The sequence below is a fragment of the Anolis carolinensis genome, chromosome 4 (genome assembly GCF_035594765.1).
Source record: "Anolis carolinensis isolate JA03-04 chromosome 4, rAnoCar3.1.pri, whole genome shotgun sequence".
Classification (NCBI taxonomy): Eukaryota; Metazoa; Chordata; class Lepidosauria; order Squamata; family Dactyloidae; genus Anolis; species Anolis carolinensis.
The window spans coordinates 251,877,174-251,902,628 of NC_085844.1; the positions used below are offsets into that span (position 1 = coordinate 251,877,174).

General features: G+C 44.4%; 1 protein-coding gene across 1 annotated transcript in view; it reads left to right on the forward strand.

Moving 5' to 3' along the window:
• The first annotated feature begins 658 nt into the window (after nt 1-658).
• The window catches only part of LOC100553275 (bactericidal permeability-increasing protein), a 46,476-nt gene continuing 21,679 nt past the window's right edge, over nt 659-25,455 (forward strand). Inside the window, exons 1-9 of the mRNA XM_062979202.1 lie at nt 659-897; nt 2,434-2,548; nt 5,624-5,752; nt 7,077-7,232; nt 9,633-9,696; nt 20,981-21,044; nt 21,281-21,372; nt 21,918-22,094; nt 22,385-22,444. Of these exons, the coding sequence (XP_062835272.1) occupies nt 786-897; nt 2,434-2,548; nt 5,624-5,752; nt 7,077-7,232; nt 9,633-9,696; nt 20,981-21,044; nt 21,281-21,372; nt 21,918-22,094; nt 22,385-22,444 (969 nt within the window). The 5' untranslated portion in view covers nt 659-785. The remainder of the gene's footprint in view (nt 898-2,433; nt 2,549-5,623; nt 5,753-7,076; nt 7,233-9,632; nt 9,697-20,980; nt 21,045-21,280; nt 21,373-21,917; nt 22,095-22,384; nt 22,445-25,455) is intronic.

The window sequence follows — 25,455 nt, forward strand, 5'->3', positions numbered from 1 at the left end:
TGACATGGTCACTGTGTATCTCCTAGACTAGGAAATCCATAGAGATTGTGAACACAAAAGAGTCACAAATGCCTTGTTCTAGGTTAAACATTAGTAGATTCTGGGCCTCTTTCTTATCTTTGAAGCTTGACGTGTTGTTATTGAGAGCCTTTACAAGATTTCCACTTTATGGCACATAAAAGTGAATGGACAAGACTTACACAGAGGTTTGTCATTGTCTTCCTATGGCTGAGGAGGGATTCAGACCTGGTTTCCAGAGTGCAGATTTCAATAATATTGATCTTTCATGTGATGTGTGAATTTGAATTTAAACCTTTGTCATTTCTTCAGCAGTGAAGAAGTTGGAGGGTTATAAAGTATATAAGTTGGATATATATAAAATAAGTTGATTTGTATGTATTAGATGGATACCATTGCAATAAAAAAAAATAAAAAAAGAGATTTACTGTGCAAAGACTCTAGAGCTGGGTGTGCTGCTAAGCCCAAGAAAATGCAAGAATGACCACACACCGGAGCAATAAAATCTATTTTGTATATCACAAAACACATTACCTGAAGCCCTAGTGCCGAGTGCAAAGAGAAACCAAAAGAGCAGCCCAGTTTAAGAAAACGACACACACAAAACAATTCTGGTAATTGCGCAACTTGGGGAAAACCCTGCAACAGAAATGTAGATATACTTCTTTGGGCTTCTTCCTCTTTCGACTCATTCTCACTTCCTTTCCGCATGAGCTGAAAGCCAACAATTTGTTTCTTCTGCAGAAGGATGTTTTAGGGCTCCAAGGATGTCCCTGGCGTCGCTCCTCCTCTCCTTTTGCTTTTTGGCCCCCTGTTCCAGAGTCCTGGGTTCGAGTCCTGGGTTTGTGGGCAGGATCACTAACAAAGGCCTCGATTATGGTAAGGCACCCTGTTTCATTTTGTTACCGTCTCAAACTGCATTATATGGCAGATCCAGCCGAAGTGGTATCAAACTGCAATGATTCTACAGCGTAGATGCACCCATCTTCTGCATTGACAGAGCTCTTAAACAAAACTGCATGACACCAATATACATATATTAAATGCACAGCTATAGAAACTATTCTACTAACCTCACACTTACTGGGTTGTTGTATGTTTTCCGGGCTGTCTGGCCATGTTTCAGAAGTATTCTCTCCTGACGTTTCACCCACATCTATGGTAGGCATCCTCAGAGGTTGTGAGGCAAAGGCTTCTCCTTTCATTTCCGGCTCTGGAGGAGGTACTCATATACCTCACAACCTCTGAGGATGCCTGCTATAGATGTGGGCGAAACATCAGGAGAGAATACTTCTGGAACATGGCCATACAGCCCGGAAAACTTACAACAACCCTGTGATCCCAGCCATGAAAGCCTTCGACAACACCTCACACTTACTGTCTGTTAATTTTTAGTGAGTAAGTAAGTACAAGTAACTTTATTTACTTTATTTTTCTATCCCGCCACCATCTCCCGGCAGGGACTTGGGGCGGCTAACATGGGACAAAGCCCGAAAACAATAACCAAAATACAACAATTAAAATATTACAAAGAGTAAAAACACAATAAAAACGACATTATACCGAACAATACATCAATCCATAAAAACTCATTTAAGGCATAAAATGAGTAACAATAAAATAAAATAAGATGGGCCCCTTAGTATCCTACTCCTGTTAAGTAATACTATAGTACCACACTTTTAATAACATTCCTCTATTTCATATATTTCATATATTTGCCAACATCATTGCTGTGAAAATCCTTCTTGAAGTTGGTCACAGGTTTCTCCTTGATGGGCACAGTCAATGTGTCCAACTCAGCTTGTTTGCAGATCTTGTTTGGGGACGGGCTGTGGTGCAGGCTGTTGAGCAGCCTGCTGCAATAAATCACTCCGACCATGAGGTCATGAGTTCGAGGCCAGCCTGTGGCGGGGTGAGCACCTGTCAATTAAAAATAAAAAATAGCCCCTGCTCGTTGCTGACCTAGCAACCCGAAAGATAGTTGCATCTATCAAGCAGGAAATAAGGTACCACTTATAAAAAAGTGGGGAGGCAAGTTTAACTAATTTACGACTTGGAATGAGGAAGTGCCGTCAGAGTGGATGATGAAGCAGCTGCTCCCCCTTGTGGCCAGAATCGAACATCCCCTCAGGAGAAGGTTAAATTGCCTCTGCGTCTGTCTGTCTCTGTCTCTGTTCGATGTGTATATGGGCATTGAATGTTTGCCCTATGTGTGTATAATGTGATCCGCCCTGAGTCCCCTTCGGGGTGAGAAAGAAGGGCGGAATATAAATACTGTAAATAAATAAATAAATAAATCTTCATCCGCCGTTCTTGCATCGGGATAATGGGTTCCTTCCATGGCTTTGCTTCCGTCTTGAAGGCAACGTCCTTCTTCTGACCTTCTTTGGTGCTCTCCTTGCTCCATTTCAGCTCGCCAAGAAGGGGTTGCCGTCCTCCAGCAGGAACTGGCCAGGATAAAGCTTCCCGATTTCTCCGGCTCCTTCCATGTCAAAGTGCTTGGAAACGTAGACTACAGTTTCTATAGGTGAGAAACCCTATATGTGCTGCTAGTGAAAAGCTGAATTACTGCCTCACATAGCATGAAGAATTTTCATGGATAGTTTAACTGTAGAACACATTAAGGATAGTAGGAAAGATCAAGATTTTGTTCCTGTTCTGAATCAAAATGATGGGGAGCTGACATGAAAAGGTTCTGATTGAACTAGGAGATGTTTATTCTGTGATAAAAATGTGCATAAATTACCAAAATAAAATCAGAGGGGAAAACAGGAACAAAAATCTGGACTTTTTAATTCAGTCTGAATAGGGTTGTTGTATGTCTTTTGGGCTGTGTGGCCATGTTCCAGTCTGAATATCTTGAAGCTCCGCATGGGTGCACATCCTATCTGTATGTATAAAAGTCAACATAGATATGTATGTGATGTCGAAGGCTTTCTTGGCCGGAATCACTGAGTTGCTGTGGGCTGTCTGGCCATGTTCTAGAAGCATTCTCTCCTGACGTTTCGCCCACAACTATGGCAGGCATCCTCAGAGGCTGTGAGGTCTGTTGGAAATTAGGCAACTGGAGTTTATATACCTTTGGAATGATGTCCAGGGTGGGAGAAAGGACTCTTGTCTGTTGGAGGTAAGTGTGAATGTTGCAGTTAGCCAGCTTGATTATCATTGAATAGCCTTACATGGAAATGAACAAAATTTGGCTCACAGAATTAAAAAAAAAAACCTCTAAAATCAGGACAGTGAATAAAGAACAACTCTCAGAAAATGGGAATTCCAGACAAGAACAATCAGGGCCAGTTCACGCCTCCCAATAAAATATTCCCCCAGGCAGGAAACAACCTGACTTTGAAGTTGCAAGGCCATTCAATTCTAATCAAGATGGCCAATTGCAACATTCACACTTGCCTCCAACAGACAAGAGTTTTTTCTTTCTCCCTGGACATCATTCCACAGATATATAAACCCCACTTGCCTAGTTTCCAACAGACCTCACAACCTCAGAGGATGCCTGCCATAGATGTGGGTGAAACGTCAGGAGAGAATGCTTCTGGAACATGCCCATACAGGCCGGAAAAGTCACAGTAACCCATATGTATGTATATTTGTTGCTTTATAGCACAAAGGATCCTCTGTGACTCAATGGATCTGGGCCAGACATGGCACACTTACCCTTCACTGCCCAGTTTGAATAATTGAGGGGTTATGACCATAAAATGCACCCCATTTGAGGGTTAAAGTAAAAAAAATGCAGTATATAGATAGAAAGGATTAGCTACTGGCCTCTAGGTATGCCTATATGCAGTCTCAGAGGCAACCACAAGGGGACAGTATATAGATAGAAAGGATTAGCTCATGGGATACAAAATAGCACTTTGAAGCCTACTACACAGTCCTAAAGGCTATAGAGTTGGGGCGTCCATCCCATAAGAAAGGAAGCAATTTAATGAAGAGTTATATTTTGGAAGCAGTGACTGTGATCTCCAAGGAAAAACTGGAGGAAGGAAGACAAAGAAAAGGGGGAAAGGGATGAGGGAATGGATGGAAGGAAAGAAAGAGAAGGAAGGTGGGGAAATGGACCAAAAAGAGAGCGAAGAATTTAAAAGAAGAAAGGAAGGAACCGAAGGAAAGGAAGGAAGGAAAGGAAGGAAGGAAGAAAGGAAGGAAGGAAGGAAAGGAAGGAAGGAAAGGAAGGAAGAAAGGAAGGAAGAAAGGAAGGAAGGAAAGGAAGGAAGAAAGGAAGGAAGGAAGGAAGGAAGGAAGGAAGGAAAGGAAGGAAGAAAGGAAGGAAGAAAGGAAGGAAGGAAGGAAGAAAGGAAGGAAGGAAAAGAAGGAAGGAAAGGAAGGAAGGAAGAAAGGAAAGGAAGGAAGGAAGGAAAGGAAGGAAGAAAGGAAGGAAGAAAGGAAGGAAGGAAAGGAAGGAAGAAAGGAAGGAAGAAAGGAAGGAAGGAAGGAAGAAAGGAAGGAAGGAAAAGAAGGAAGGAAAGGAAGGAAGGAAGAAAGGAAAGGAAGGAAGGAAGGAAAGGAAGGAAGGGAAGGGAAGGAAGAAAGAAAGGAAGGAAGGAAAGGAAGGAAGAAAGGAAGGAAGGAAAAGAAGGAAGGAAAGGAAGGAAGAAAGGAAAGGAAGGAAGGAAGGAAAGGAAGGAAGGAAGGGAAGGGAAGGAAGAAAGAAAGGAAGGAAGGAAAGGAAGGAAGAAAGGAAGGAAGAAAGGAAGGAAGGAAAGGAAGGAAGAAAGGAAGGAAGGAAGGAAGAAAGGAAGGAAGGAAAAGAAGGAAGGAAAGGAAGGAAGGAAGGAAGGAAGGAAGAAAGGAAGGAAGGAAGGAAGAAAGGAAGGAAGGAAAAGAAGGAAGGAAAGGAAGGAAGGAAGGAAGGAAAGGAAGGAAGGAAGGAAAGGAAGGAAGGAAGGAAGAAAGGAAGGAAGGAAAAGAAGGAAGGAAAGGAAGGAAGGAAGAAAGGAAAGGAAGGAAGGAAGGAAAGGAAGGAAGGGAAGGGAAGGAAGAAAGAAAGGAAAGAAGGAAAGGAAGGAAGAAAGGAAGGAAGGAAGGAAGGAAGAAAGGAAGGAAGGAAAAGAAGGAAGGAAAGGAAGGAAGGAAGAAAGGAAAGGAAGGAAGGAAGGAAAGGAAGGAAGGGAAGGGAAGGAAGAAAGAAAGGAAGGAAGAAAGGAAGGAAGGAAAAGAAGGAAGGAAAGGAAGGAAGAAAGGAAAGGAAGGAAGGAAGAAAGGAAGGAAGAAAGGAAAGGAAGGAAGAAAGGAAGGAAGGAAAGGAAGGAAGGAAGGAAGGAAGAAAGGAAGGAAGAAAGGAAAGGAAGGAAGGAAGGAAGGAAGGAGGGAAGAAAGGAAAGGAAGGAAAGAAGGAAGGAAGGAAGGAAGGAAGGGAATAAAGGAAGAAAAGAGAGGGACAAGATGACAGTGTGATGGAAAGGGAGTAAGAAAAGAAAGAGCCACATAAATAATGCCATGTATTTACACTATAAGGATCATCCACTTGAATTTCTACTCTGAACATTGTCTCACAAATGGCTAGAGCTCCAGAGCTTCACTTGTTCCATCTCAACCTGACTGATCTTTCCTCTCCCTCTTTCCTTCCCTCTTTTGCTTCCCCCAGTTTGGACATTCGGAGTTTCCAGTTGCCAAACTCAGCCATAACCCCAATCCCCGGCGTGGGCCTGAAGGTCTCCATCAGTAACGCTTTTGCAGAATTGACGGGAGACTGGAAGGTGAAGAAGAGGTGGCTGTGAGTACAACTTTGCTCGTTGTCTTATGGAAAGCTTCCAAAAGGCATGGGCCACATTGGTTCATTGAGAGTTTGAGTGCTATGCTGTATCCCATGCTGTTGAAGACGTGCTGGGAGAAGTCATTTGTAGCTATGGCGTCCCATTCCATCAGTACGCAGATGACATGGTACTCTTTCTCCGCAATCCAAGGAAGATGTTTTGGTTCTAATCAGTAATGCATTAGCTCAGCATTGAAACTGGACCTAGGGATGCTGAGAAAGGTATCCCCTCTAGACATTTCCTAGATTGTCCGGTGCAATTCTATGGTATACTTCCATTGAAAGTAATTAATTCAGCAATTTTTAAATAATTTTGTGGCATGCAAAATCCCGGGAAGCATCTCCCATGGATATTGGGGTTGCACTGTAGTCTTGCCTCTCTAACATCTGTGTTTGGTGCAATGGCTGGATCTACTGAATTATATGGGTCTAGCCATATAGTGCAGTTTGAGTCTGCATTTTATGAGTCTACACTGGCCATATAATGCAGATCCAAAGTGCTTAATATGGCAGTGTAGATCCAGACAATGAGCTGGTTCTTTTGAACAGTTTTTTGTGTGTGTGGGAAAGGAGAACCAAGGGAGCATCTACACTATAACATTACTGCAGTTTGTCTCCACTTTAACTACCATGGATCAATGCTATGGAATCCTGGGAGATGTAGTTTTGCAAGGTCTTGAGCTTTCCCTGCTAAAGAGGGTGCCGCACCAAATGACAACTCCCAGGATTCCATAGCTTTGAGTCATGGCAGTGAAAGTGGTATCAAACTGCATTTATTCTCTGTCAAGAAAGGGTTAAATTGAGACAAATTCATCTTCCATCTCAATTTACTTTCTTCTCCAACGATCTGGCATCTGCACAGTCGCACAGAAATAAATGAACACTTTCCAGCTGAAGCCAGCAGCACTTGTCTTTATTGAAGTAATATACATTATTTACATAGCATTGCCGGAGCGTAGCATTTGAGCATCCGACTTCATCGATATCTGCGAGGGAAGTGCACTATCTCTCAACTGTCGCCTCCCACATTCCAGAGCAGTGACGAATGTCCTGTTACGTATCTGGAAACCACACACCGTTTCCCTCTAGCAATAACTCTCTACTCTATGTATTTAACTCTCACACTACTGGAATGCTGCATTATTAGCACATTACAGGCACACACAAACAGTTTGCTTTAAACCATAAGTGAAATTTCAAAACTACACAATACAATACCTAAAAATTCTCTAGTGTGGATGCACCTCCAGGTGCCCATCCTTTGTTCTCTTGTGTTTCCAAGCAGCAAGGACCATGGCTCTTTTGACCTCAAAGTGGAAGGCCTTGCCATCTCTGTGGGACTGAAGTTGGGCAGCGATGCCTCCGGGAGACCCACGGCCGGCACCTTGGACTGCAGCGCCCACATTGCGGATGTCCAGGTGCACATCTCCGGAAGGTTCGGGTATGTTGACTCTGTTCATAACTTGGAAGAACTCATTACAAGTAATAATGCTATAGAAGCAGTTGGACATTTTTGTCTTGTCAGAACTTCTGCATTCAGTAAAACAACATTAGTAGACAGAGGTAAAACATGAGATCGTTGAAACACATTTATTAAAAGACATAGGGTGGATCTACACGGCAAATAATGCAGTTTTGGTCAGTGTAGGCTCTTATAATGCACTTCAATGCAGTTGTCTGTGGCTTGGTCTACACTGACCGTATAATGCAGTTTCAAACTGCATTATATGGCAGTGCAGATCCAGTCATAGACACAAGATTAAAACACATTAACATAATTTGCACCAATAAGATGTGGGTTTAAATTCATAGCTTAAAGTGTTTTAATTCTGTTTTAACATTTGTATACAGTAGAGTCTCACTTATCCAACACTTACTTATCCAACGTTCTGGATTATCCAATGCATTTTTGTAGCCAATGTTTTCAATACATCATGATATTTTGGTGCTAAATTCATAAATACAGTAATTACAACATAACATTACTGCGTATTGAACTACTTTTCCTGTCAAATTTCTTGTATAACATAATGTTTTGATGCTTAATTTGTAAAATCATAACCTAATTTGATGTTTAATAGGCTTTTCCTTAATCCCTCCTTATTATCCAACATATTTGCTTATCCAACGTTCTGACGGCCCATTTATGTTGGATAAGTGAGACTCTACTGTATTTGTATATTTTAAATTGTATGCTAATGCTTTCGTGTTATGCTGTTTGGAGTCTCCTTCAGGAAAGTTAAAGCGGATTAATGATGATGATGATGATGATGATGATGATGAAAATCTTGACTGGGTATCTGCTTCAACAATCATCATCATCAACAACAACAATAACAATAACATATTTAAACACGAGAAAATTATAAACAATGTGAAGGCAATAAAAGTGTGAATATAAGATATAGAAGTTAAAAGCAAACATCAAAAAGCAATAACATGCATTAAAATTTAAATTAATTACAACTGGATTGTCTGTACAATGCTATTATGCAGCAATGGGGACTATATGGACCTAAAGGAATGAATTGCATATTTTGTATACAGACAAACATAATCGCGCATAGATATGGGCATTGTGTATCCCATAAGCAGAGGCCCATTTAGTTCCACAGTATCACAATTCAATGGGGAGGCAATCCTTTCCTCATTTTGTTTTTGAAGGATGCAATGGGCAGTCTTATCAAAAAAATTTCCTGCTGTGGGAAACTCTCCAAATAGAACACGTGTAATTTGGGATATATTCTATGCAGAATTCACCTTTGGGTTTTAGGGGCAGAAGGTTACAATTTCTCCAAAGGAAACAGCATTATCTGCTCAGAAAATCACGTTTCTCTTCTACGCATAGAATAATGCTTCTGTTCTGCATGAAAAATAAAATTTCTATTTTCTGCAGGAAATAGTGTTTCTGTTCCATTCAGAATGTAATCCTCTTCTATGCAGAAAGTAATGTGTGGGACTGGAAGTTTTCTGTGCTATGTATTTTGGAAGATTTTAATGAGGGTGATGAATTCCATGTTTTTAGGTCCGATCTCAAAGGACCCTTCCACACAGCCATATAACTCAGAATATCAAGGCAGATAATCTACAGTATCTGCTTTGAATTGGATTATCTCCATACACATCTACATATATAAAAGCATAATGAAATTTCGGCCTAGGACAAAACAACAAAATTACACATCCCAGAAACACTAAACTTGGCAGCACAACCCGTCATCCATGCCTCTAGGTTCATACAACAAAAAGAAAAGAAAAATAAAGCCCTAATTAGAGGGAGAGGAATAATTGTTTTTATCCAATTGCTGCCAGTTAGAAGGCTAAGCTCCGCCCACTTGGTCTCCTAGCAACCCACTCAGCCCAGGGGACAGGCAGAGTTAGGCCTCACTTAGGCCTCTTCCACACTGCCTATAAAATACAGATTATCTGATTTTAACTGGATTATATGGCAGTGTAGACTCAAGGCCCTTCCACACAGCTATATAACCCATTTATAATGGACTTAATGTCAGGGGAAAACCTTTATCCTTTACCTTAACTACCACCAATTCCTCAATACTTTATTTCCCATACCACCATACTTTGCCACAGCAACGCGTGGCCGGGCACAGCTAGTTTCCATATAATTCAGTTCAATGTGGATTTTATATGGCTGTGTGGAAGGGGCCTAGGTATCTTATTATGGATGTATATGGAAAGGTATTCCAAAGGCCTAAATCTGTTCCCAAGTGTTTCGAATAAGAGTAATTCGACCTGTATTTGTAAGAAAGGAAATATTTTGCTTTTTGAGAATAATTTGGATGAACTGTACGTCCCAGCTGTGTTTTCCTTCCCTCCCCAGTTGGCTGTACAATCTTTTCCACCAAAACATTGAATCGGCATTCAGGAATACTATGGAAGACAAGGTACGGTCATGGTGGGGCATAGGAGTCTCTTTGGGGACCAGGGTTCAAATCCCACACCTGGGTAATCTTAGAGGACTCACACTCTCTCAGCCTCAGAGAAGGGCAATTATGGCAAACCGTTTCTCAATAAATCTGGCAAAGGAGACCCTAGGAGCGGGTCACCCTACTAAGGGAAATCACACTCTCTCAGTCACACAAGTGGTAACAAAGCTCCGCTGAACAATCTTGATAATTTACAACTTGTTACTATAGTCAAATTTATCGCTAGGTCCGCAGTTAAAAGGGATCCGTGCCTGGTGAGCCGTATGCTAACAACCAGCTAGATTAGGACAGAAAAACCTGTTAATGTGGGATTTGTGTATTGATATTTATTTACAGCATTTATATTCCGCCCTTCTCACCCCGAAGGGGATTCAGGGTGGATCACATTACACATATTAGGCAAACATTCAATGCCTTTTAACATAGGACAAAGACAAACAACAACATAGCTCCGAGCGGGTCTTGAACTTGCTCTCCCGTCTGCGCCACAGCCCTGGGCTGTGGTAGTGTTTAAATGAAATTTGTGTCTTGCCTGTATTGCATACTGATTGCATCATCCAGAATGTACTATAGTCTGGAAAGAGTTAATTACTAAGAAGCTGTGATGACCTTGATGTGTGGCTGGAACTGGGGAGTGTCCAGACACAAGTTTGTGTGCATTGCTGATTGCATCAGTTCAGTTCTGTTCTGTTCTGTTCTGAGTTGAGTCGAGTGCTGTCTGCTGAGAAGTCAAGTCCTGTGTCCATTGTCTTCAAGTCTGTTTGTCTTTATTACTGCTTTCAGTAAAACTTGTATATAGTTTTACCATCGTCTCTGATGTCGTTTCATTCTCTGTTCCACTGACTCCATCCAACTGCTGCTGCGCTGCGTAAATTACTCTGACAAAACCAACTCACCAAGTGGAAGACAAGCCACAGAGGTTTATTTCAGTTTGGCCAAAAGGGATGCATGTTATATAGCAAAATGTTCAAGCATAAACATACAGAGAAATACAAGGTATCTTGTACATTTCTGATAATCAGACTTAATAAACAGAGAGCCACCTAATTTCCAGTCCTGATACAGAAACAATGAAAATGGATTCTTATTCAGCATCTCAACCCCCTCCTTCTGTTTCTCTTTGTGCACAAGCTATTTGACACATGGGGATCCTTGCAAAAGAAACGCTAGGAGGGAAGATTGTAGATTTTATAGTCCCAGCTCCAGCGTGGACTGAGCCAACTGCAGCCTTTGCATCTCCTTCCAAAAGCCCTGCAGCATTTGTCTGGACTCAGCAGGACCGCTCCTCTTTTAACAAGCCTCTTGCTTTCCCACTTTGAAATAATCACCCAACAATGAACCCAGGGCATCCAAGCTCTGAAGCTTTTTGAGCTCGGAAAGAATTGTGCAAATGGCCTCAGTCTCACAGGTCTTTGGGACCTGACTTTAGTGGCACATGCCCTTCACAACAATGGGATTTTCTGTCAACGAACTGGGAAACCCTGCCAAGTTTTTGCAAGCAGGCTGTTAGCAATCCAAGGGTTCGTGGCAGTTCCTAAACTGATGGTGAAATGGTAGAGAAGGGTTTCTTTGAAAATTTGTGCCTCCTTTGGCACCATCCAGATGTTGATTAAAGTCTCTGGAGCAGAATGGTGGAAGCTAGACGGACAGGAATGTTATTACAGTGGTTTGAAAACAGGCAATAAAGTCTGACATTTCCATTGGAAGTTGCAAAGTGTGTGCATGAACATATCTCAAATCCTATTTGCATCTATCTGGTAAGAAATCATAGGACCTTGGCACAGAAGAGCTCTTCATATCTCTTTTGATGCCTCACTTTCTCATGCTCCACTCTTTCAATCCTTGCAAAGTACAGATAAATACCATTAGTTTAAGTCAGTACTTCTTGATTGGATCTGCTTGCACCCATATGCTCAATCCCAAAGCTTGCCTATGGAAAGAGCAAAGGATTTCTCCTGCATTCAAAAGCGATATACCATACATTATGCCATTGACATTTGTAAGCATTGGGTTCCATTTTTCAATCGATTCAACTTTCAAAGAATTTGGCATTTGTCAGATAAGAGCGAGCTTCCTGTATTTTCATATAAAGAGAAATTGCTAGTCCTCTGTAGCTATAGATTGTGCATTCATGGATTTCACAGTCCATAGCTTTAAAATATCCGTCCGACGTCCCATAGATGAACCTTGGTTTTGCCCTTTTATGTAAGATCCACCACTGTATACAATGGGACATGAGGATCCATGGACTTGGGAGATAAGGTTCTAAATAAATGCACCTTCTTATTCCTAAAAATCACCTGGAGATGGTACGATGATGGAAAATTATTGGAGAGCCAGGACTGGTCCCCTTTCATTTAAACATAACTGCTTCCTGAAGGTTTTGAGGAACAGGAATTTACATCTTTTGAAAATGGTCAATAATTTGTCTGTGTTTTCTTCAGTTTGTGATTGTTCAAGAATCTTTAGGAAAATGTAAGATTGATTAACTGTTAGGTGTGCGCAATTTTTTCATTAGTCCTCGTAAGTCAGTTCAAATTTGTTAAATTTGTACTTACGAGGCGATATCCGACATCTGGGCATGGCCCACACCAAAATCTTAAAAATTGAAACTTACCCAATACTTGTTCGTTTTAATTTTGTAAATCTTGGAAGTCTCCCAAAGTCAGTTTCATGTTCAGCACAAGGAAGCAAAGCAAAGCCAAAAAAAACCTGCCTTTTCTCTTTGAAATAATGGCTTCTTGCTGTTAGGGAGGGAAGCAGCAGGGAGAAAGCAGAGTTAGCTGGGAAAGAGACTGAGAAAGCACAGAATTCTGGGAAATGTAGTTGGGAAGGCAGGGAGGCCTATGCCAGAGAATGCAAAAGGCCCTGCCCTAAACTACATTTCCCAGAATTCTGCTTAGCATCAGGAACCCCCAATCAGGAGAGGAGAGAGATGTGTCCCTCTGTTGCAGCAGCCAACCAGAATTCCAATGAATGGTTGAATCTGCAAAGAGGAGAACTGGCTGAGACTGGGAAGAAATCTCTCAATGGAAGTTGTATTGGTTAATATGAGAGATATTCAATGAATCATAGAATCATAGAATCCTAGAGTTGGAAGAGACCTCATGGACCTCCAGTCCAAACCCATTCTGCCAAGAAGTGGGAAAATCGCATGCAAAGCACCTCTGACAGATGGCCAATGAGATAGCTGTTGTGGCTTTAAAAAAATGTTTTGTCAATTTTTTTTAAAGATTCCCTAAAATCAGTAGATGTGTGAATATTTCTGAAAGTTGGTGGGAATGATCCCCTGTTATCTTGCGTCATTATATACGCAAGGGGCCGGGCTGTGGCGCAGCTGGCTAGTAACCAGCTGCTATAAATCACTACTGACTGAGAGGTCATGAGTTCGAAGCCCGGGTCGGGTTAAGCCTCCGACCATTAATAGCCCCGGCTTGCTGTTGACTTATTGTGATGTCTCATGGGCCTTGTAGTCCCGTTCCTAGTACTATTGTGGCAGACGAAGAGGAAAACATGGGATTTACACCGTTTCAGCCAGAAACGGAGCCCCTGCACCTGCAGGATGTTTGCCCTCAAGAAGTTAGTCAAACAAGCCTTGGGCAGAATTCTCCACCGTTTTCTAGAAAAGACAATTATAATAAAGATAGAGGCGCTAGGGAGGCGAATCGCCGAAGCGCCAGGATCGCAGCCAAACAATTAGCTGATTAGGTCTGCTTCCCTTGGGAAATTCTAAGGAGTCATGCATCTGGACAGAGTTGAGTTTCATTTCTAGTTCCCCAGGGAAAATGTTATTCTGGCGGGAAACGAGACCCTATTTAGGTGTTTTCCCGCGAAGGAAACCTTGCGGAGTCAATTCGTCAGCTTGAGGAGTGAGATCGTGTGTAGACTTCGTACTCCAGTTCCCTGTTTCCCGGACCAAGTTTCAAGCCGCCTTGTTTCACGGACCTTGCCACGGACCTAGTTCTTGTTCCTTGTTGCCTCGTATCAAGTCTTGCTTAGTCAAGTATCTAGTTGTTTTCCAGTCTTGTTGTCAAGCTTCCATGGACTAAAGACCTTGTCATCTCCCCACACTTTGCTTGGCAAAGTGTGTGTTTCGGTTATTGGATTATAACTTTGGACTCTAATATCTCATATTGGACATTGTTTTCCTGGACTATATTTGACCTTTCCTGAAAGGTCTACTTCTGAACTATATTCTTCATTTGTTTTTATTGACTTTATATATTTCCTTAATAAAGATATTAGTTTCTGGTCTCTGCGCATGGTTATTGGTGCTCCGCAGCCTGGGTCCTGACAGTTTGACTCCGCCACCCTAAGCACCAATTAACCTAAGGCCAGAATGTCTACAGGAACCGAGGCGGAAGCCCAACCACTCAGCTACACCATTTCCAAGGAAGAATTCGACAGGATCCGAGATACTCTCCGAACACAGGAGGGTGAAATTCTGGGCTTGAAGGAACGCGGAGCGCGCCTCCCTGCCCTAGCGCTTCCAACCAAGTTTACTGGAGAAGCCTCCAAGGTTCATGTTTTCCGTCGCCAGTGCCAGGCGTACATAGAAGCCCGCCAAGCCGAATTTCCCCACGAGGATGTCAAAGTGGCATGGATTTACAGTCTCCTAGATGGGCCTGCGGCCAATTGGGCGACGGCGCTGTTTGATGCGGCTTCCACGCACCTAAGCTCCGCGCAAGGTTTCTTGAACCATCTTAGGAGGACCTGGGGGATCGAGGACAACGAGGAGGCGGCCGGCCATAAACTCCGGCGACTCCTTCAAGGGGACAGGCCGTTGTCCCGGTACATAGCCGAGTTCCGGGTGCTGGCTCAGAACACCGGTTGGAACGATATCGCCCTCAGAGGACAGTTTCGTGAGGGCCTTAACTTCGAGATGCAGGAAGAAATCTCTAAGGTGGATCCTCCAGAGACTCTTGAGAGACTCATTAATCATTGTCTACGAGCCGAAGTCCTGCTTGCCAACAAAAAACAGTGGCTCCGAGGTCAGAGTGGAAGAACCGGGGTGATACTTCTACCAGTATTCAGCCACGACCAGTATGGAAATCCCCTCCGCCAGCCCCAAACCCCATAGGAAGCGAGGAAGAACCGATGCAGTTGGGCAATGTGCGCCCCAGACTGGATGTTGCCGAAAAGGCCCGTCGCCAACGTTTGAATTTGTGTTGGTACTGCGGGAATGGGGGCCACCTCGCCAGAGAATGTCCAGCCAAAAAGAAGCCTGCCGCCCGCCTGGCAGCGGCGTCCTCCGTGGAGCCGGAAACGGCCGAGGCGGCTGGAGCCAAGCCGGCGGGGGAAGCCAACGACCGGGCGTAGAAAGGCTCGCCAACCCGGTCAAAAACCCCACTCAAGAGCCGCAGACCGGGGTCCTATTTCTCCTAGTGGTCACGTTGTGGTCAGCGAAAAAGGGACCCGTCATGATCCATGCCATGATAGACTCAGGAGCAACAAACAATTTCATCGATAGAGAGTATGCTGACTCTCTGGGATTACAATATCATGATTTCAAGAATGCCCGGGTGGTGCAGGCTATAGATGGTCGCCCCTTAAAGACGGGTCCAGTAAGCCAATGGACTGAACCCACCAGAATGTGGATAAGGGAACATGGAAGAGATTTCCTTCTTCGTTACCGAGGTGCCCCACTTCCCTGTGATTTTGGGAATTCCATGGCTGTCAGGACCCAGGCTGCAAGGCACCAATAACCATACACAGAGGCCAGAATCTATCTAATATCTTTATTGAAGGAATATATAAAGTTAATAAAAACAAGTGTAGAAAATAGTCCAGAATTAGACCTTTCAGGAAAGGTCAAAATTAGTCCAAAAAAGCAATGTCCAATATGAAATATTAAGGTCCAAAGTTGTAATCCAATAACCGAAACACTCACTTTGCCAGGCAAAGTGAGGGGAGATGGCAAGGTCCTTTAGTCCATGAACTTGAACAAGGCTAGGAAATAACTTGATACTTGAAACAAGGTTTGAATCGTGGAACAAGGTAGCAAGGAACAAGAACAAGGTCCGTGGAATAACTTGGTAAAATCCGTGAAACAAGGCAAGGTTTAGTCCTGGGAAACAAGGCAAGATCCGTAGGTAAACAAAGGCTGGGAAACAGGAGCGAAGGCTGGAAACAAGGACAAGGCTTGAGCAGGAACGAGGCTTGAAACGGAGCGCGCTGTCCAGACACAACTCGCTCCGGAGGCTGACGAATTGACTCCGCAAAGTTACTTCGCGGGTAAAACACCTATATAGAGTCTAACTTTCCCGCCGAAGCAGTTCTCTGGGAACCAGAAACGAAAGCTAAACTCTGAGGCCAGATGTTTGACTCCTTAAAGATTCTCACGAAAAGCAGGCTTAATTGGCTAAATTCTTAGCTGTTATTCTAGCACTCCTGCGCGAGGCTGCTTCCAAACCTCTCTGTTGTTTACAAAATTCATGGCGAGAGAACACAGGAGATGTAGGCTCAGGGTTTGTTTGACATACTTCTGGGGCACAACTTTCTTGCAGGTGCAAGGTTCCCAGATCTGCCTGGGAAAGATCTTGCTGAGAAGATTCCAGTTCTGACTGGGAAGGTAAAAAACCCAAGTTTTCTTCTTCATCAGGCATCACAATGTCATGAGCAGGACTACAAGGCCCATGAGTCATCACAATGGCTGACACTCCACGACCCAAACATCTCCTGGACCAACAGAGAACTACAGTTTGCTTCAAAGTATTGCCAAAACCATTGTCTAGTAGCCAAGGTCTGCCATGCCACAGACACTGAGCCCATCATCACCTTGCCCAAGAAATATTCAGACTTCTGGGACGTTTTCAATGAAAAGGAAGCCGAGAAACTACCCCCACATAGACCCTACGACTGTGCCATTGACTTGGTGGAGGGGCCCCCGATCCCGCGAGGACACCTCTACTCCCTGACTGAACCAGAGCAAGAAGCTCTCAGGGAGTTCATAGAGTCAAATCTTCGCAAGGGATTCATCAGACCCTCTCAATCCCCAGCTGCTTCCCTGGTGATGTTTGTAAAAAAGAAGTCAGGGGACCTACGCTTGGTTGTGGACTATAGAGCATTGAATAATATCACGAAGCGGAACCGCTACCCCCTGCCTTTGATCTCGGACCTATTAGACCGGCTTCGAGGGGCCAAGGTTTACACCAAGCTGGATCTCCGGGGGGCTTACAATCTAGTTCGCATCAGGGAGGGGGACGAATGGAAAACCGCCTTCCAGACCAAATTTGGATTATTCGAGTCGCTGGTCATGAATTACGGATTATCCGGAGCTCCCGCAACATTCCAGCATTTTGTCAACGATATCTTCCAGGATTATCTAGATCGGTTCTTGATCATATACTTGGACGATTTTTTGGTGTTTTCTAGATCACAATCGGAGCACGAGAAACATGTCAGAATGGTGCTACAACGATTGCGGGATCATGGACTATATGCCGAGTTAGAAAAATGCGCCTTTGATCTGCAAGAAGTAGACTTCCTGGGATACCGCGTCTCGCCACAAGGGCTCTCCATGGACCCGGCAAAGGTTTCAGCAGTATTGGAATGGCGGGCGCCAACCAACAAGAAGGAAGTGCAACGTTTCTTGGGGTTCGCGAACTACTACCGCAAATTCATCCCAGACTTTGCCCGCTGGTCTAACCCAATCACCAGCTGCATCCGTGGGAAACAGCCTTTCTGCTGGACGGAGCAAGCAGAGAAAGGGTTCCAACAACTAAAGAAGTTATTCACGACCCAGCCAATTCTACAGCACCCTGATCCTAAAACCCCTTTTGTTGTGCAGGCTGACGCCTCAGATGTGGCAATTGGGGCTATACTCATGCAACCAGTGGGAGAACATCTTCATCCTTGTGCCTATTACTCCCGTCAACTAACAGCCCCAGAGAGGAATTACACTATTTGGGAGAAAGAACTTTTGGCCATAAAGGCAGCCTTTGAAAATTGGAGACATTGGTTAGAAGGTGCCAAAATTCCCATTGAGGTTCACACTGATCATCGAAATTTGGAACACCTAAGGACCGCAAGAAAGCTAAATCAAAGACAACAGCGCTGGGCCTTATTCTTTGAACGTTTTGACTTCCAGATCCATTATGTGACCCCGGCTCAGACCAAGCAGGCAGATGCCTTATCACGGAAACCTGAGTATGCTGCAGGACGCAGAGAGACCTTCGAATCTCAATTGCTGCAGCCCGAAAACTTTGCCACGCTCACAGTGGGAAACACCAAATCCACTCCAATTGAACCAACACCTCCTAACCCAGAACCCCTTTGCGCTGAAGAGATTAGAGCCAGTCAGCAGGCAGATGCCTGGGCTCAAGAACAGATTCGCCAAGGACTACGTTTCCCTTTCTCACTTAAGGATGGGCTACTGTGCTACAGGAATCATGTTTACATCCCTCCAGGCCCCGGCAGAGAAAAGACACTTCGTCTGTGCCATGACAGCAAGCCAGCAGGGCATTTTGGACTTTTTAAAACCATGCACTTGATTCTACGAGATTTCTGGTGGCCCAAGATCCGCAAGGATGTGGAGAAATATGTCAATACCTGTCCTGTATGTCAGCGCTCCAAGACACGAAGGGAGAAGCCGACAGGGCTACTGCACCCCCTTCCCACTCCTTCTAGCCCATGGGAGATAATTTCCGCGGATTTTATCACTGACCTACCACCTTCCCTTGGATTCACCACGATCCTAGTGGTGGTGGACCTTTTTACCAAGTTGGCCCATTTCATTCCCTGCGATGGTCTCCCCACGGCCAAAGAGACTGCAGATTTATTCCTTCAGCATGTTTTCAGACTACATGGATTGCCCAAGAGTTTAGTCACGGACCGTGGATCTCAATTCACCTCTCGTTTTTGGAAGGCACTACAGAAACTATTGGGCATAGACTCTCGTTTATCTTCAGCTCATCATCCCCAAACGGATGGGCAAACTGAGCGCACCAATGCCACTTTGGAACAATACCTTCGCTGTTATGTAAACTACCAGCAGGACAATTGGGCTTCCCTGTTATCTCTATCAGAATTTGCTTACAACAATGGTGTCCAAGCTTCAACTAAAAAAACCCCATTCTTTGCAAACTATGGTTTCCATCCACGTTTCTTCCCTTCTGTCATTGAAACCTCAGAAGTCCCTGCAGCGGAGGATTGGCTGCAAGAACTCACAGCAGTGCAACAACTCTTGCACCAGCAACTGGATCAAGCCAAGGAGGACTATAAACGCCACGCTGACGGCCATCGCCAGCCCAGCCCTGAGATCAAGGTAGGAGATCGGGTTCTATTGTCCACTCGCTTTTTGCCCTCCCACCGTCCCTGCCGGAAGCTAGATGCACGTTTCATTGGTCCCTATCCAGTGGTGGCACAACTTAACCCAGTGACTTTCAAACTCCAACTTCCGCGCTCCATGCGCATTCATCCGGTGTTTCATCGTTCCCTGCTCCTTCCGGCGGATGGGGTACGCCCCGATGTGGACCAGCCGGCCCCCGCCCCTGTTTTGGTGGATGGGGAGGAGGAATTTGAGGTTCAGGACATTTTGGATTCTCGCTTTCATCGCCGCCGCCTCCAGTATCTCATTGACTGGGTGGGTTTTGGGCCCGAAGAACGCTCTTGGGAAGACGCTTTCACAGTCCATGCCCCCGATTTAGTTCGCCGCTTCCATCAGGCCTACACTGCCAAGCCGCGGCCCCGCACCTCGGGAAGAGGGCCCATTTTGGAGAGGGGCCTTGAGGAGGGGGATAGTGTGATGTCTCATGGGCCTTGTAGTCCCGTTCCTAGTACCATTGTGGCAGACGAAGAGGAAAACATGGGATTTACACCGTTTCATCCAGAAACGGAGCCCTTGCACCTGCAGGATGTTTGCCCTCAAGAAGTTAGTCAAACAAGCCTTGGGCAGAATTCTCCACCGTTTTCTAGAAAAGACAATTATAATAAAGATAGAGGCGCTAGGGAGGCGAATCGCCGAAGCGCCAGGATCGCAGCCAAACAATTAGCTGATTAGGTCTGCTTCCCTTGGGAAATTCTAAGGAGTCATGCATCTGGACAGAGTTGAGTTTTATTTCTAGTTCCCCAGGGAAAATGTTATTCTGGCGGGAAGCGAGACCCTATTTAGGTGTTTTCCCGCGAAGGAAACCTTGCGGAGTCAATTCGTCAGCTTGAGGAGTGAGATCGTGTGTAGACTTCGTACTCCAGTTCCCTGTTTCCCGGACCAAGTTTCAAGCCGCCTTGTTTCACGGACCTTGCTACGGACCTAGTTCTTGTTCCTTGTTGCCTCGTATCAAGTCTTGCTTAGTCAAGTATCTAGTTGTTTTCCAGCCTTGTTGTCAAGCTTCCATGGACTAAAGACCTTGTCATCTCCCCACACTTTGCTTGGCAAAGTGTGTGTTTCGGTTATTGGATTATAACTTTGGACTCTAATATCTCATATTGGACATTGTTTTCCTGGACTATATTTGACCTTTCCTGAAAGGTCTACTTCTGAACTATATTCTTCATTTGTTTTTATTGACTTTATATATTTCCTTAATAAAGATATTAGATAGTTTCTGGTCTCTGCGCATGGTTATTGGTGCTCCGCAGCCTGGGTCCTGACACTTATGCAGCCCCGAAAGACAGTTGCATCTGTCAATTAGGGAAATTTGGGTACGCTTTATGCGGGAGGCTAATTTACAACACCATAAAACTGCCAGCAAAACACGAGGAAAGGAATGAGTACAGCCACTACTGGACGGTGAAGCAACAGCTCCCCTTGTGGCCGGAATCGTGAAGCTGGAAAAATGTGAAAAATGCCTCTGAGTCTGTCTAATGTATGTTGTTTGTCTGTTGGCATTGAATGTTTGCCATATATGTGTTCATTGTAATCCGCCCTGAGTCTCCTTTGGGGTGAGAAGGGCGGACTATAAATACTGTAAATAAATAAATAAATAAATAAATAAATATAGAAAATTCAAGGAGATAGCTCTTGTCATTTTTTCCGAAATGTTGTTTATACAAACTTTGAAAATTCCCCAAAATCTATGGATAAGTGAAATGTTCTGAAACTGGATGGGCTCACAGTAGTCAATGCGTTCTACCATTGGAGCAAGTTTCAGTCCAATAGCTAAACATGAGGGAGAACGGAGCCCCTGAAGTTTCTCCACTTATGTAATTAGTACTATAATGAAAAAATAACAAAGAGGGCTTTGAAGAAGATCCCTTTGGGTATGATTTTGTTCTGCTTATTTTAATTCTTCCTTTCTCCCAGATCTGCGATGAGGTGAGCAGTTCGGTCAGCTCCCAGCTGCAGCCTTTTCTGCAGTCTTTGCCAGGTAAGGTGATAGATCCTCAGGACAGGTAAAGAAAGACTTAAAGGGATGGAGAATGAAGGGAGCATCTGCTTAGCAGATGTGTGCTCCAAGCTCTCTTTGCTTCACATGAATACAGTTGGGTTTGGTGGTTTGGGACTCCAAGAGCATCTCTCTTCCTCTGTCGAGTATCCTTTGTCCCAGTATTCTTCCTGCACTGCCTTCTCAATTTGTCTTCTTCCTTTCCCCCTCCTTTGTAGTCACAGCACAAATCGACAAAATCTCTGGGATCGATTACTCCCTGGTTGAGCCTCCGGCTGCTACAAATAGTTCTGTGGACCTGAAATTGAAGGTAGGATGAAATTTATTTATTTTTATTTACAGTATTTATAGTCCGCCCTTCTCACCCCAAAGGGGACTCAGGGCGGATTACAATGAACACATATATGGCAAACATTCAATGCCAACAGACAAACAACATACATTAGACAGAGGCATTTTTAACATTTTTCCAGCTTCACGATTCTGGCCACAGGAGGAGCTGTTGCTTCACCGTCCAGAAGTGGCTGTACTTCCTCATTCCTTTCCTCGTGTTTTGCTGGCAGTTTTTATGGTGTTGTAAATTAGCCTCCCGCATAAAGCGTCCCTAAATTTCCCTAATTGACAGGTGCAACTGTCTTTCGGGGCTGCATAGGTCAACAGCAAGCCAGGGCTATTAATGGTCAGAGGCTTAACCCAACCCGGGCTTTGAACTCATGACCTCTCCGTCAGTAGTGATTTATAGCAGCTGGTTACTAGCCAGCTGCGCCACAACTGGGATGGACTGAGACATCTTGACCAATATTTGAGGTCCTTCATGCAGGTGTTACCTCCATTTTTGGTTTTCTTGCCCCGCAGGGTGAATTCTTCTCCTTGACCCATCGCTCTTGTCCTCCTTTCCCTCCGCCGGCCTTGGATTTCCCAGTGGATCATGACCGCATGCTGTATTTTGGCCTCTCCACCTTCTTCTTCAACACGGCTGGCAACGTCTACTATGAGGCAGGAGCAATGAACTTCACCATCACCGATGATATGGTAAAAGAGGGGCAAAAAGAAGATCATCCCCCATAATCCTTGAACAACAGAGTCCTCTTCCTCTCTGCTCGGAATAGTGGTCTCTAACATTAAAAAATATGAGCAATCCATATGAATATAATTCTGGGGCATCTCTAAGCAATGGAAGAAACCATAGTGTCCCTCAACTATGTCCTGTTAGAAAGTAGGAGATGAAGAGGAAAATTAGGGGAAATTAGGGGAGATAATTTCCCTTGTTTTCATGAATTGTACATATTTTATTACATCATTAATACCTCTTTTTCCTCCAGATTCCCAAGGAGTTCAAAATCCACCTAAATACGTCTTCCTTTAAAGCCTTCATTCCACAGGTGAGGAAGTTCTGGCCTCCATCTCCTTTTATTCCAATTTCTGGTGTTCAGGTCCAATGATGGTGCTGACTGAGGGTACTTCATGAGTCTATTTTTCCAACCTTTGCTATGCAAGAATATGCTAAAGCACTCCTGAGAGATGTCCATCCAACCTCTTATTGAAGAGCTCCAAAGTTGGTAATGCCGTGGCTCAATTCTGCGGGATCCTGGGAGTTGCAGTTTGGTGAGGCACCAGCAATCTTTGGAAGATAAGGTTAAAGACCTTTTCAAACTGCATCTCCTGTGATTCCACAACACTGAGTCATGCTACCTAAAATGGTGTCAAGCTACATTAATTCTGCAGTGTAGATGCACCCTAGGAATGTATATATCTCCTCCAGTTTGACTTTACGGTCAACTTTTTCTGGATAACAGTGGAAAACTGTAACCAAATTGCACTTAGAGAAGGAACTGAGTAAAGCTTGGAATAACACACTGAGATGGAAAGGGTTATTAGGGAGCAATGTCAAGACTCAAGTTTGATCTACACTGCCTTATATCCCAGGATCTGATCCCAGATTATATGGCAGTGGAGACTCATATAATTGTCAGAACCCTGGCAGCAGAGCACCAATAACCTTACACAGAGGCCAGTCTCTATCTAATATCTTTATTAAAGAAATATATAAAATCAATAAAAACAAGTGAAGATTATAGTTCAGAAGCAGACCTTTCAAATGAGGTCAAATATAGTCCAAAAATATATTGTCCAATAAATGATATTAGAGTTCAAAGTTTTAATCCACTTGACCGAAACACACACTTTGCCAAGCAATAGTGTGGGGAAATAACAGAGTCTTAGAGTCCAATGAAGCTTGACAACAAGGCTGGAAATAAACTTGATTCTTGGCTAGATCCGTGACTGGAGACAAGGCAAACATGAAGCATGAAACAGAGTCCGTGGTAAAACCGTGAGACAGGGCAAGGCTTGAAGCTTGATCCGGGAAGCAAGGAACTGGGATTACGAAGTCCACACACGATCTCTCTCCTCAAGCTGATCAATTGACTCCGCAAAGAATCCCTCGCGCCAAACACCTATATTGGGTCTCGTTTTCCCGCCAACAGAACTCTTTCCCTAGAGAACGGGAAACGAAACCCAACTCTGTCCAGATGCAAGACTCCTTAGAATTTCCCAAGGGAAGCAGACCTAATCAGCCATTTGTTTGGCAGCGATTCTCAGGCTTCTCCGATTAGCCTCCCTGACTCCCCTGTCTTTAGAATAATTTTCCCTCCTGGGAAACGGGGGGGAGTTCTGCCCAAGGCCTGTTTGGCTGAATTCTTGAGAGCAAACATCAACATCCTGCAGGTGAAGAGACTCCGGCTCTTGCTGAACCGGCGAAAACCCCATGTTTTCCTCTTCGTCTGCCACAATAGTAGAATCATAGAATCATAGAATCATAGAATAGTAGAGTTGGAAGAGACCACATGGGCCATCTAGTCCAACCCCCTGCTAAGAAGCAGGAAATCGCATTCAAAGCACCCCCGACAGATGGCCATCCAGCCTCTGCTTAAAAGCCTCCAAGGAAGGAGCCTCCACCACGGCCCCGGGGAGAGAGTTCCACTGTCGAACAGCCCTTCTCACAGTGAGGAAGTTCTTCCTGATGTTCAGGTGGAATCTCCTTTCCTGTAGTTTGAAGCCATTGTTCCGTGTCCTAGTCTGCAGGGCAGCAGAAAACAAGCTTGCTCCCTCCTCCCTATGACTTCCCTTCACGTATTTGTACATGGCTATCGTGTCTCCTCTCAGCTTTCTCTTCTGCAGGCTAAACATGCCCAGCTCTTTAAGCCGCTCCTCATAGGGCTTGTTCTCCAGACGCTTAATCATTTTAGTCGCCCTCCTCTGGACGCTTTCCAGCTTGTCAACATCTCCCTTCAACTGTGGTGCCCAAAATTGGACACAGTATTCCAGGTGTGGTCTGACCAAGGCAGAATAGAGGGGGAGCATAACTTCCCTGGATCTAGACACTATTCCCCTATTGATGCAGGCCAGAATCCCATTGGCTTTTTTAGCAGCCGCATCACATTGTTGGCTCATGTTTAACTTGTTGTCCACAAGGACTCCAAGGTCTTTTTCGCACACACTGCTGTCAAGCCAGGCGTCCCCCATTCTGTATCTTTGATTTCCATTTTTTCTGCCGAAGTGAAGTATCTTGCATTTGTCCCTGTTGAACTTCATTTTGTTAGTTTTGGCCCATCTCTCTAGTCTGTCAAGATCGTTTTGAATTCTGCTCCCGTCTTCTGGAGTGTTAGCTATCCCTCCCAGTTTTGTGTCGTCTGCAAACTTGATGATCGTGCCTTCTAACCCTTCGTCTAAGTCGTTAATAAAGATGTTGAACAGAACCGGGCCCAGGACGGAGCCCTGCGGCACTCCACTTGTCACTTCTTTCCATGATGAAGACGACGCATTGGTGAGCACCCTTTTGGTTCGTTCGCTTAGCCAATTACAGATCCACCTAACCGTAGTTTTGTCTAGCCCACATTTTACTAGTTTGTTTGCCAGAAGGTCGTGGGGGACTTTGTCGAAGGCCTTACTGAAATCCAGGTACGCTACATCCACAGCATTCTGTGATGACCCATGGGCCTTGTAGTCCTGCTCAGGACATTGTAATTCCTGATGAGGAGGAAAACTTGGGTTTTTTACCTTTCCAGTCTGAACTGGATTCCTCTCAGCCAGATCTTTCCCAGGCAGATCTGGGAACCTTGCACCTGCAAGAAAGTTGTCTCCCAGAAGTATGTCAAACAAGCCCAGAGCCTACTTCTCCCGTGTTCTTGCGCCGGGAGTTTTGTAAACAACAGAGAAGTTTGGAATCAGCTTCGCGCAGGAGTGCGAGGATAGCAGCTAAGAATGTGGCCAATTAAGACTGTTTCTCGTGAGAATCTTTAAGGAGTTTAACATCTGGCCTCAGAGGTTAGCTTTCGCTTCTGTTTCCCAGAGAACTGCTTCGGTGAGAAAGTTAGACTCTATATAGGTGTTT